The sequence below is a fragment of the Theileria orientalis genome, chromosome 3 (assembly GCF_000740895.1).
Source record: "Theileria orientalis strain Shintoku DNA, chromosome 3, complete genome".
NCBI lineage: Eukaryota > Apicomplexa > Aconoidasida > Piroplasmida > Theileriidae > Theileria > Theileria orientalis.
The window spans coordinates 1,423,439-1,436,368 of NC_025262.1; the positions used below are offsets into that span (position 1 = coordinate 1,423,439).

The window sequence follows — 12,930 nt, forward strand, 5'->3', positions numbered from 1 at the left end:
ACTAAATTAGAAATAAATAAAGAGAATTTTTAATCCCAACTTTATTATGTGGATCGTAGAGAATGTGTAGTAGGTTATTTTATTCTTCTGATCTTCATTTACAAAAGATAAATATTATATAGCTTAAATTATATAAATACACTTAAAATTCTGTTAACTGGCAGTAATAATGCCTCGAGTATTCCTTCCGCAGATACTCTGGCACAGCAAGGATAACAAAAGATGCGATAGAGTTTATTCAATTGATTTTCAGCCTCAACTAAAGGATGAAGCAGAGGAGAAATCGAAGAACACAACGACGCTGCGCTTAGCAACGGGAGGAGCAGACGAATTTGTCCACATTTGGCAGATTACAATACACGAACACGCTCCTCAGTATACACATTTTGTAAATAATAACCAAAACTCGGAAAATAAAGTAGAATTCGAGCAGCCGCTGTCGATTAAAATACTGGCACGACTAGTTGGCCACATCGGAGAGGTGAATTCAGTGCGGTGGTCCCACGACGGAAGAAAGTTAGCGACGGGAGGAGAAGGTTAGTAAGACTTTGCACATTACGGCCATTTGAAGCGCAATTTAACAACACTGTTTAGATCGCTGTATTTTCTTATGGGTAAAGGCCGCGAAACCGAATAATTTTAATGACGACCTCCACAATAACTACGAAGAGTACTGGACGAGGACGCACTATTTCAGGTACGCGCTTACACAGCCGGAAATTATAATGACATGAATTAACGATAAATAGGCTGTCAAACGTGGTAAATACAATCTGTTGGTGCCCGGAAGATAGAGTGTTGTCAGTATCGACGGAAGATGGGCACGTGTCGCTGGTCGACACGCAGGTGGAGGGGACGGGCAAAATACGCTACTTTGACGGACACACGAGCTTTGCACAGGGAGTGTCACTGGACCCAAAGAATGAGCTGTTAGCGTCACTGGGATCAGACCAATGGTAGGTGTTGTTGCACATTAAGCAGTCACACTGACAGTCTTAAACTGAAAGCTAATATTTTGCAGCCTAAGAGTCTGGAAGAGAAGGAACCAGAAGTCGTGGAAGAGCGTATTAGTGTTAAAGGCAGCTAGAGATAGAGGGGATATTGTGCCAGTATGGAAATAGTTACAGCAAAGTAGTTATATAGAGAGTTGGTTAGTTGACCAAACATTATTGACAGTTAGTGATTAGGCATAAATTAAGAGACTAATATTTAATGTAGATGGCAGAACTGGAAAGCAATATTGAATTGAGAAAGTATAGCAGAATAGTGTTTATGTCAGAAGAGCTTAAAACATTCTTCAGAAGACTAGATTGGTCTCCAGACGGAAGGTTGTTGGTGGCTCCAACAGGGATTAGACATGATAAAAGTAATGTAAACGTCAGCACGAATAATTTTAACACAACTGCTACTCAGAATGGCAGCAATACTAACACTAACGTCATGGTTAACACAAACGTCAACGTCAACGACAGCACGAACGACAACGACAACACGAGCAGCACCAACGGCACTGATAACACGGATAACGATAAAAGTAAGAACAATGATAATAGTGACAACAATAAAGTCACGGACAACACGGATAGCAATGACAGTAACGTCAGCGACAACAATCACAGTAACGCCGCCTATAACGTTGTTTATAACAATAACGCTGATAATAACAACAGTAACGTCGGTGACAACAACAACAACGCTGATAACAATAGTGACACAACTAGAGTAAATGATACAAATAAAGAAGTTGTACCAGAGTTAAACAACGTGAATGATCATAATGGGCATGTAGGATCGGAGAGGAATCAGCAAACGCCCGGAGAGACCAGCGTGTACACACTGTACGTATTCCACAGGAAGCTGCTGAATTTCGGAATACCAATGCTGACGCACCAGTCACCAACGGGGCCGTTTGTTGTGGTAAAATTCTGTCCAATATATTTGTCAATATTTGACAAAAAGAGGAAGAATTTTTATAACCTACTGATGAACGCGAATAAGAATAAGCTTAAGCCAATAAAGAAGAAGTTGGACAGAACGTCAAAGTCACAGCTAGTAACAACAAATAAAATTAACGCATATTTCAGTTCAGTAAATAAAACGGGAGAAAATGAAGTGAGTAGTACCAAGGAATTGGACAATGGCGATGAAAATGAAGAGTACGAGTATGAAAATAATAAGTCGGGTCAAGAAGAGGATGAAGTAATGACAATATTGGATGAAAACACGGAAAACATGGAAGTGAACATGGAAAACACTACGACAGATACACCAAATAACATAGATAACGCAACGACGACGACGGCGACAGATGGTAACATGGAGGAGTACGAGTCACCAATGTCACACAGAACAGGAGTAAATTCACTGGGAAACACACCATTGAGTGGCACAGGAATGAGTAATATGTATGATGGTAGTGTTAGAATGGAAAATATGTATAGCAGTCTGTCAAGTGCAGGAAACATATACTTTAATAACAGGGACATGGATAATACGTACACATATAGAACGAGTATGGAAAACATGTATAGCAATAGAACAGTGAAAGAGAGTACATATAGAGATGCCACATATGGTAGTTATAGCGGCTACAGAGGGGATATGGAAGGAGTGGAAGTTAATGAACAGCTGATGATTAGCAAGGAGAATGACGTGACGAACACAACATTGGACGACTACCAAGTAAATACAACGAATGAAACGGAAAACAACAACGGTGGTAACCACGATCAGGAGTTTCAAATGGAGGAAATTAATGAAATTAATGTCATGGAAGAGTCGGAAGAAGAAGATGAAGAAGAAAATGTGGAAGAAGAAGACGTGTTAAAAGGCGTGGAAGTGAGAGTGGAAAGACCAGGGTTTTTATCAGTAAACAAGGACTACGTTAAAGCAGGAGTTAAAAGGAGCAGGATGGAATATGAAGAGCCAGCAAAGGAAGAGTACGTTGAGGTGCCACTACATCGTGAGCACTTTGAATTGGAAGCCGATCATTACGAGGTTGAGCCTAAGGTAACTGATGACTGTGTTGAGCTACCTGTGCATCCTGAACACGTTCAAGCACCAATAAATGAGAAAGTAGATAACGCCGAGGATAAGGTAGAAAGAATGATGGAGACGGAAGTTAAGATGGAAAGAGTAGAAGACGATGCCGTAGAACTGGAAAAAATGGAAGATAATGTGGAAGAGGTAGGGGCAGTGAAGGAGGAAGGTGTTGACGAAGCAGAAAAAATGGATGACAACGCTGATGAAGAAGAAGAGGAAGAGATAGTAAAAATGGAAAAAATGGATGATGGAGTGGTGAAGGAGGAAGAAGAAGAAGAAGCGGAAGAAGAAGATAAAAGGAAATATAACCTGAGGAAAACAAGAAAAAGCGTAATACCACTAATGATGGAAACGTATCAGCAAGTGACAAAAAAACCAAAAAATAAAGTAAAAAAGGAAAAAAAAGTAAAAACGGAAGAAGAGTTGCAAGAAGAAGACTACGATACGGACCTGGAGGAGGAGCTGTCAATACCAAGGTTCCTGTTCGCAGCAGGGACGACCGACGGATCGCTGTGCTTCTACGACACTAACGAAAACTCAGGACCGATAGCAGTGCTCAAAAACCTGCACTTCTGCCCAATCACGGACATCTCATGGTCGCCGGACGGATACGTGTGCGCGACGTCGTCGAGCGACGGGTACATCACGTTCGTAATATTCAACAAGAGAGAACTCTCGTAAAACAGCAAATTTTATTCAAATCGAGGATAAATATAGTAAAAAACGATCGTATATAGTGACTTATGTATGAGTTGATGTTTATGAGTGGAAATGGATGGGTAGATATAGGAATGAGTGGCAGTGTGATTGTAGTGCCTGACTTAGAATATATTCTTTATAAATATAGTGAATATCGCACACAATGGGACCTAAAAGTAAATCCAACGCCGTAGAGTCGGCGCTGTCGAAGCTGAGAAAAGAAAGAGAAGGAAAGTCCACAATTTTGGACGAATACGAGGTACGTGATTCCTACTACACATTAAGATAAAAAGGTAGTCAGGGAATGTAGACAGCATAAATAAATGAGTAAATAGAGTAAACTAGAATGATAAAATATACACATTAACGAGATTCAAGGTTGAGGATGAAAATGATCAACTGTACGAAATCATAACAGAAGAGGAGTTTAACGAGCGGAATAAAAAAAGAAAATTGGAAGATTTTATAGAAGGAGAAGGTGAGATGGGTAGATAGGTAAAAGAAGAAGGAAATATGGGATAAAAGTGACGAACGAGCACGGTAAACGGTGATGTGTAGGATACAGCGACGAGGAGTTCGACGACTTCGAAGATGACCTGGAAATACTGGAGGAGAACGTGGAGAGGACACAGAAAAGAAGCGCGAAGATGATGCCGGGAAAATCGATACCACAGCACTTTATAGAAATGGCGGCACAGGAAACGACGTATCAGCCGCCGAAGCAGCAGGAAACGGACAAGGAGCTGATAGAGAAGCTGAGCAAGTTCGAGGACGAGCTGGACAACGAGTCGACGTCATTCACCGGGAGTCAGATGCTCGCGAGTCAGTTCGCAGGGCCGCAGATGTTCAGCATGCCCTCGTACCTGAGTGAGAGTCTGATGCAGCTGAGCACAGAGACGCACCGCTCGTACAGCCCGGAGATAGCGCAGAGCAAAATAGACAAGGAGTTCATGAACGAGCTGTTGGAAGAAAACAACCTCCAGGTAACTTATAGGCCAATATAGGAAGTTAACTAGATAACGCGACAGACTTAAGTACCAGACCACGGCAATAGGGATGAGTAAATAGTGCCTACATTAATAAAATTAATTAAAGATTGCCCAGAATATTGATACTTTGAGCGAGAATGGACTGGATCCATCGATAGCAGAGAGTTTCAGAGAGGTGGATGGACTGAATGAAGTCGCCTCAGGAGAATTGCCGCAAGAGGGAGAGCAAGGTACTTGTTGAATTTATAAAAACACAGCAGTTAAAGCATAAACAAATATAAAAGAAAACAAAACCGAAGTTATCAATTGATACAGATGTTGAATTTGATGAAAAAACAGGAGAAGACCTGGCGTTTTATTTGCTGGACCTGTGTGAAGGACCTAACGGACATTTGCACCTATTTGGAAGAATGAAAACGACAGGAGTTGAGACGGAAACGTGCATGATCACAGTTAAAAATATGATGAGAAATCTGTTCTTTAAGCCGAGAATGGATTTAGCATTCAACGAAACAGGAGAACTGATAAATAGCACGAGAGAAAGTAAGATTGATTAGTGAATAATAATCAATGTAGCATCGTCTACCGATTACGAAGGGATCATAAAGAAAGGAAGTGAACTATACGAGAGATATTTAATGATGAATTTCTTTAAGGAGATGGAAACAATAAGGAAAAATTATGGAATTAAGAAGATTAAGTATAAATTGGTAAAAAGGTCACTGTTGACGTACGGGCCAACGAATGAGGAGCTGTACATAAAGGTGTGTTATCCGTACCAGTCGCCGCAAATAGAGAAGAGGCACTACTGCGGGACGTACTACGAGGACATCTACAACATCAACGCAACACAAATAGAGTTATTCCTGGTAATGCTAGCATATTGATTAGTATAGTTATTAGAACCAGCATGGTTATTAGTACTAGAATAGTTATTAGTGCTAACATAGTTATTAGTATTACCATAGTTGCTACTGATGCTAAAATAGTTACCAATAGAACTATTGTTACTAATATGGATAATAGTAAGATAACTATCATTACAAATATGGATATTATTAAGATAACCATCGTTACTAGTATGGCTAACAATTAATATAGCTTAAAAGGAAAATTAAGGGGCCAAATTGGTTAAGAATAAATAACTTTAGAAAGACAAATGATGCACAATCGTACTGTAAAATAGAGTTGGAAATCGATTCATACAAAGACGTGCAACTATGGCACACAAAAGATAGTGAGATCTTGCCAGTGCCAAAGCTGAAGATACTGTCAGTGTCGATCAAGACAATATTTAACGTGCCAACACAGCAAGAGGTAAGTAGTGTAATAGTAAATTGGAATAATTGACACTGACAAATAACGCAGATATTCATGATATGTTGCATCTACAACAAGTATAACATCGACGACAACGAAATTAAGGAGAACAATAGTCAGTTTATCGGAGTGAGGAAGGCGCAAGGATGCCAATGGCCGAGCGAGTTGAAAGCATTCCTGGAAAAAAGACCGTACTTTAGAATATTTGAACAGGAAAGAGGATTGCTGGCAAATTTCATGTTTCTGCTACAGGTAATGGATTAGACTAGATAGACTAGACTAGACGATACTGGGTTAGACTAGATAGACTAGACTAAACGATACTGGGTTAGACTAGATAGATAAGTAAGCGTATGTGCTAAATTTGGAAATTAATGAAAAAGATGACTAATGTTATAGCAAACGGATCCGGATATCATAGTCGGCCACGATATAAACAATTCGACAATTGACCTACTGGTGAAGAGGTGTAACACGTTGAACATACCGCTGAGGATATCACTGTCGAGACTGAGGCTGCAGAAGAGGTCGAATCAGCCATATCTGCACGGAAGGCTGTTCTGCGACACAAGGCTGTTGATAAGAGAGTCGCACCCGTCGAGAGTAAGTCGCAGATATTGTGATACGCTATGAAGATGAACTAACCGATTTGCAGGAAAACTATAACCTAATAAGCTGCGTAAGCGAGTTCCTGAACGTGAAGAACATCAGCGACATTAACTACTACAGCAGAAACTCGTTCAACGTTAACGAGATCAAAAAGTTGTTCAGCCAGGACGTTGAGGCGATAAAGCACCTGCTGAAGCTGACCCAGTGCAATCTGCTGTCAGCAATACACACGCTGCAGTTGCTGTTCAAGCTGCAAGTAAGATTAGCTACGCAGATAAATAGACACTGAAGATAGATGCACAGCTTAGTTGCTGAGTACAGTAGATGGACTGTAATCGCAACTGGAGAAAATTAATACATTTTAACAGATACTGCCACTGACCAAGGAACTGACGACGACAGCTGGGAATACGTGGTCAAGGAGTTTACAGTGTGCAAGGTGAGAATGGCATTTATGATAGGTAGTTAGGAATAACAGTGTATGTATGGGTGCTTATGTATACTGATAGTAGTTTATACCACTAACAACAAAAGGGGTACTAGTGTTTACCACTGGTAACAAAAGAGTATTAGTGACAGTTGTGAGTAAAACTGAATGAAACTGTAGGTCGGAAAGAATAGATTATCTGCTGATGCACGAGTTTTATCATAACAAGTACATACTGGATCATATATTTGAAAAGAATGCGTACAAGGATAACTACCAAGGTAACACAGATAGATGGTCATGTAGATAAGTAGTAGTTATGAGTGTCAAGTTAGATAGCCGTTTAGATGACTGCTTAGGTAGTTGGTCAGCTAATTATATAGATGATTGTTTTGGTAATTGACTAGCTAATTATATAGATGATTGTTTTGGTAATTGACTAGCTAATTATATAGATGATTGTTTTGGTAATTGACTAGCTAATTATATAGATGACTGTTTTGGTAATTGACTACCTAGATAACAGACCAAGTACTGACTAGATAGATAGCCTAAAAACCAACGGAAATGACAAATAATGAATTGAGTAGATGATGATAAGAATGAAGGGAAAAAGGGCAATAGCTACGAAGGAGGATTGGTGTTCGAGCCGAGATCAGGACTCTATGATAACTTTATACTGCTGCTGGACTTCAACTCGCTGTACCCATCGATAATACAAGAGTACAACATATGTTTCACGACGACGTACGTGAAGACTGAGTACGGAAATGAAGGAAATCAGAGGGAATTGAATGAAAATGAAGGAGAAGATGGGGGAAACAGTAGGGAAAGTGAAGTGGTAATATTGGACGAGGTGGGGATCCTGCCCTCAGTGCTGAAGAGACTGGTGGAGCTGAGAATTAAAATAAAGAAGGCAATAGGGACGGAGACAAATGAGCTGAGGAAGTCGCAGCTGAAAACGAGGCAGCTGGCGCTGAAGCTTATTGCAAACTCAATCTACGGCTGCATAGGAAGCACGTACTCGAGGTTCCACTGCAAGTACATAGCCTCGTACATCACGCAGCAGGGTAAGTTTGAAACGTGAAACATGGATCGACAGGGCGTAACCTTTTGAAAAGCACCAAGGAGAAGGTGGAAAACGTGTTCAACCTGAACGTGATATACGGAGACACGGATTCGCTGATGATCAACACGAACATAAGGGACGACGGGAACGCAACAAACTATAACGCGGCGAATCAAATTGCGGTGAACCTGGTGAACTTCATCAACAAGTCGCACAAGAAGCTGGAAATAGGAATAGACGGCGTGTTCAACAGGCTGCTCTTGCTGAAAAAGAAGAAATACGCGTCCCTCAAAGTAGGAAACGTATACACAGATACGACAACATCGATTCAGAAACAAAATATGTACAAAGAACAACATATAGATAGCTATTTCATAAGCTAGTTAGACACTATTAACAATAACTGATGGCATAGTTAGTTAGACGCTCAACACTGGTGATGTACAGCTCGATACACACTCAATAGAGTAATAGTAACAATAAATTGATTGCAGGTCGTCGATTATGAAAACAACGTATTCCACAGGGAGATTAAGGGTTTGGACTTTATTAGAAGAGACTGGTCACTGTTGACGAAGGTTAGAAATGATAGGCACAAATATGAGAAGTTATTTGAAAATTTTAGGAACTAGTGCTGAGTATACACGTGTAAATGATACTATAGGAGGTAGGAAATCAGCTGCTGAAGATCATATTGAATTCGAACTATTATAACGGAGTGGATGGAATCGTGCAAGAAATACACTCGACTCTGCAGAACATAAACCAGCAATTGAATGATCAGTCGTAAGCAATAAATAGATTGGTACCGTAAAGTGAATATAAAAACTTTTATTACAAAAATCAAATTTTTTTTAGCATTGAACTGACAAAATACTTGATAACGAAGCAGCTGACTAAAAATCCGAAGGAGTACAGTGATATTCAGAACCTTCCGCACGTGTCAGTGGCGCTGAGACTGAACGAGAAGGGAATAACAAACTACACAGCAGGACACGAAGTGTCATACATCGTGTGCACGAAGGAGTCGTCGAAAGCGTACCATGAAAGCACGAATAAGGAGAAAGAAGAAGAGGAAAGCAAATACGGAAAGGAGTCTACCAAGGAAAAGAAAGGTGCATCGAGAGTAGATAACCTGAGTCAGAGAGCGTTCAACATCAACGAAGTCAAGGAGCACAACCTGGAAGTGGACATACACTACTATAAGACGCAGCAGTTGCTGCCGCCAATAATAAGACTGTGCAGCATCATAGAGGGAACGGACGCACAGAGGCTGTCGAAGTGCCTGCAAGTAGAGACGCTGTACGGAGCAACGACAGGAACGAGCGACTACAGTTACGACCAGGAGTGCAAAGTGCTGTCATTAATAAAGAGGTCACAGGAAAACTACAAGGAAGTAAGTTGTGAAGCCAGTTATATAGCACGAGAGTGGCCATGTAATGTACGCAACTGCACACAACTACGATTAGGTGGAGATGAATACGAAGCTGGTATGTCAGCAGTGCAACGGCTTCATACTGCCGAGTTTCTTCCTCAAGGTATGTTAACTGGCTAAAAGATGCACGCAAATAACACGTAAACATTACAGTAGAACAGAATAACTAAATATAACGAGTAAATATGACATGTAAACATTACACGCTAACAAACCCAGCAAATAAAATAAATACACAAAATAAATAAATAAATTCACGACGATTCAGTATTTCAAGTGTAACCACTGTTTGAAGTGGCTACCACTGCAGCTGCTGAGAAACTGGATAGACAGAGCACTGTATGAAATAACACTGCAGTCGTCATTCTGCATAAGAGTGTGCAACATATGCAACGTAACGACGCTGAACGTGTCGCTGGGCAACATTGACAGATGCCCACAGCCAACGTGTCAGTCGAACGACTCGATGCAGAGCGTATTGTCGTCGAACAAAGTTTACGTAAGATAATAGAACCAGACATAGGTGCAGGTAGATATCGACCACAAGCATAAAAACCAGTAAACATATGAGTAGTCAACCAACTTAGTAACCAGTAAACATTAACACACATTTTAGTTGTATTACGACTACCTGGTGTACATGTTAGAAGGGAAGCTGAACGACCCAACGAATGACCCTGAAGATAATATGAACAGCAGATTGACGAATGGGAAAACAGGAGTGACAAACGGGCAAAAGAGTGAAATGAGCACTCTGGTAAACGTAGTAATAGACTACAACGGAAAGATGACAGTGCTGAACGATGAGCCTCCGAAGGAGCCGAAAACGCTGGATGAAATAATAGAGCAGATAGCGGAGGAAAACACACTCAAAGCAACGTCGGGATTGAGGCTGTGTGCAGAACACATCCTGGGAGTGATGGAGTCAATGCCGTTTCTGAAGTACTACACCCTGGACTACCAGAAGGAAAGAGAGATACTGTGCAACAGAGTGAAGACCTTGCAGCAAAAAAACGCGTACAGCATAGTAAACCTGTCGGATTTATTCAAAATATTCAAAATGGAAAACAGGAATCTCCCCCATACGAACTAATGTAGTTTACATAATTAAGTACGTGATAACGATAAGTAAAATGCACAAATAGAGTAAACAAACAGGGGTAGACCGTTGCACAAAATTTCAAATGTCGTCAAGCAGGAGCAGAGATAGAAGGTCGAGCCACTCTCGACGCTCACGAGATAGATCAAGAGGAAGGTCAAGAGACCGACACAGACACAAACACAGAAGAGAAAGATCGGAACAGCGAGAAAGCCACCGAGATCGACACTCAAGCAGAGACCGGGGGAGGGAATCCTCGAGAAGCAGGAGGTCGAGGGACAGGTACGGGAACACAGGAAGGCACGATCACGATTACAGGCACAGGAGAAACTACAGATACGATTCTCCGCCCAAATTAGATGCGAAAAAGCAATTCGGTTTAGCAAATTACACTTCGATCCATGCAATAGGTACTGTACACAGAAGAAAGCAGAAAAACTGGAAAACTAGAATATAGTAGAACACTATGTAGTAAATAGCAAGTAAAGAGTGTAAATTAGTTAGATAGCAGGGAAACTGGTAAAATAAAATAGGAAATCGCATAAACGACCCTTATAAATGGCAATTTAGGCTCTGAAACATCCGGCCTGGACCCGTTGGCCACGAGACCGTACAGAGAGATATATATCGGAAACATCCCGCCAGTAGGAGACATCGCAATCCTGCTGGACATAATCAACCAGGCGCTCATATCAGTAAATGGAACGAGTATGCCGGGGAACCCGTGCCTGAAGGGGTGGATCAGCTCGGACGGACACTACGCGTTCGTGGAGCTGCGGACGATGGAGGAGGCAAGCAACTGTATGCAACTAACAGGACTAAACATTATGGGACACAACATCAAGGTTAACAGGCCGAAGACGTACGACCCGGACCTGATGTCGAAGGCGCCAAGTCCAACAGTGCCAACGCTGGACCCGTCTCTGCTGGCAATGGGACTGCAGGCGCTGAAGAGCGCAAGAGAGCAGATCGTGGCAGCGTCGGACGTGCTGGCAGCGGAGAAGGCGAAGGTGATGACGGACCGCCTATGTATAGTAGATATTCCGCCGGAAGCCGACAAGCAAACAGTGATCAACCTGGTGCACTCAATGGGAGAAGTGAAGTACACGTATTTCGTAGACGAGCCGGCAGAGAGTGCAGATAGCAAGTCAACCGGCGATTCGGGAAGAAGCGGAGAAGGAAACAGCAGTGGTGCCAGCGCCAGCAGTGCAGGCGGCACGAACAAGAGAGTGTTCCTGTTCGAATACATGAACATGGACCACCAGAAAAAGGCAATGGAGGAGATCCCGAAGATGAACTACAGGCTCATCCTGGCAATAGACGCAGTGACGCAAGGCATGATAGCACCAGAGTACATCAAAAAGCAGCTGGAGTCCTGCGCAATCATGAAGCCGGAGGTGCCGACGAGAGCACTGCTGCTGGGCAACCTGGTCTCGAAGGAGGAGCTGGACGACGACGCAGAGTACGTGGACATCATCGACGACGTGAAGACGGAGTGCGAAGACTACGGAGTGGTGCTGAGGCTGGAGCTGCCGAGAGTGCCGAAGGGGCTGTCTGAGGAGGAGATGAGGAGCTTCGACGAAAGCAGCGTGGGCTCGGCCTTCGTGCTCTTCTCGACGGTCGACGGAGCCTCGAAGGCGAGGAAGGTGCTGGACGGACGCAAGTTCGGAAACAGAACGGTGAAGGCGCACTTTTTCAGCGAACTGTACTTTTTAACAGGTAAGCAGGCCACGGACTTTGGAGTTGGATATGGAGTTACACGTAGACGTAGTTACACACGTAGAATAGGTACTGCATAAGAGCTTTCGCCGACAAAAAAATGAAAATATATAGGCAAATTTGGGAATCCAAGACCGAATTACGACAAGGAACACTCGTCTGTATATAACACGCAGATAGTATCGGACCCAAACTCAGCGGCAGATATTCTGTACGAGCTCGAGAACCCAAACAGTGCAAAGAAATCGGAATCTAATGAAGAAAATAAAGAGTTAAACGGAAACGTAAACGATTCTACCCAGGAAGTTGCGAAGAATGAGTAGTTTGTACAAGTGATGAAAGCTCGTTATGACAGGCTCAGCCACACTAAAGCAAAAAAACTACAAAATAAAAGGATAACCTTCTACATAAAATAAAATACATAATAGATAATATGATGAATTAGTCATACTCTATATCAGAAATTTGTTTGGAACGTATTTAAATTGGTGTACCCATAGGTACAATGCAAGTAAGGCAAAA

At 42.0% G+C, this 12,930-nt stretch overlaps 3 protein-coding genes across 3 annotated transcripts; all 3 read left to right on the forward strand.

The window, feature by feature from the left end:
* Positions 1 to 169: 169 nt before the first annotated feature.
* On the forward strand, positions 170 to 3,723 carry TOT_030000649 (Fasciclin-2-like protein; the record flags this gene model as incomplete). The annotated part of the gene is made up of 8 exons (XM_009693393.1): positions 170 to 536; positions 595 to 697; positions 750 to 956; positions 1,022 to 1,109; positions 1,219 to 1,443; positions 1,756 to 2,719; positions 2,831 to 3,120; positions 3,499 to 3,723. The coding sequence occupies 8 exons, from the start codon at positions 170 to 172 to the stop codon at positions 3,721 to 3,723; spliced, it is 2,469 nt and encodes an 822-aa protein (XP_009691688.1).
* Positions 3,724 to 3,904: 181 nt separating this feature from the next.
* TOT_030000650 (DNA polymerase) lies at positions 3,905 to 10,683 on the forward strand (the record flags this gene model as incomplete). The annotated part of the gene is made up of 19 exons (XM_009693394.1): positions 3,905 to 4,000; positions 4,087 to 4,219; positions 4,300 to 4,724; positions 4,837 to 4,960; positions 5,046 to 5,273; positions 5,307 to 5,599; positions 5,832 to 6,047; positions 6,099 to 6,302; positions 6,450 to 6,653; positions 6,706 to 6,915; positions 7,028 to 7,098; positions 7,267 to 7,367; positions 7,677 to 8,156; positions 8,189 to 8,457; positions 8,650 to 8,733; positions 8,820 to 8,941; positions 9,014 to 9,693; positions 9,920 to 10,089; positions 10,207 to 10,683. 19 exons carry the CDS (start codon positions 3,905 to 3,907, stop codon positions 10,681 to 10,683), a joined length of 4,587 nt encoding a protein of 1,528 aa, XP_009691689.1.
* Positions 10,684 to 10,774: 91 nt separating this feature from the next.
* On the forward strand, positions 10,775 to 12,731 carry TOT_030000937 (snRNP splicing factor U2AF; the record flags this gene model as incomplete). Its single annotated transcript, XM_009693395.1, has 4 exons — positions 10,775 to 11,099; positions 11,260 to 11,823; positions 11,902 to 12,408; positions 12,523 to 12,731. 4 exons carry the CDS (start codon positions 10,775 to 10,777, stop codon positions 12,729 to 12,731), a joined length of 1,605 nt encoding a protein of 534 aa, XP_009691690.1.
* Between the last annotated feature and the right edge of the window lie 199 nt (positions 12,732 to 12,930).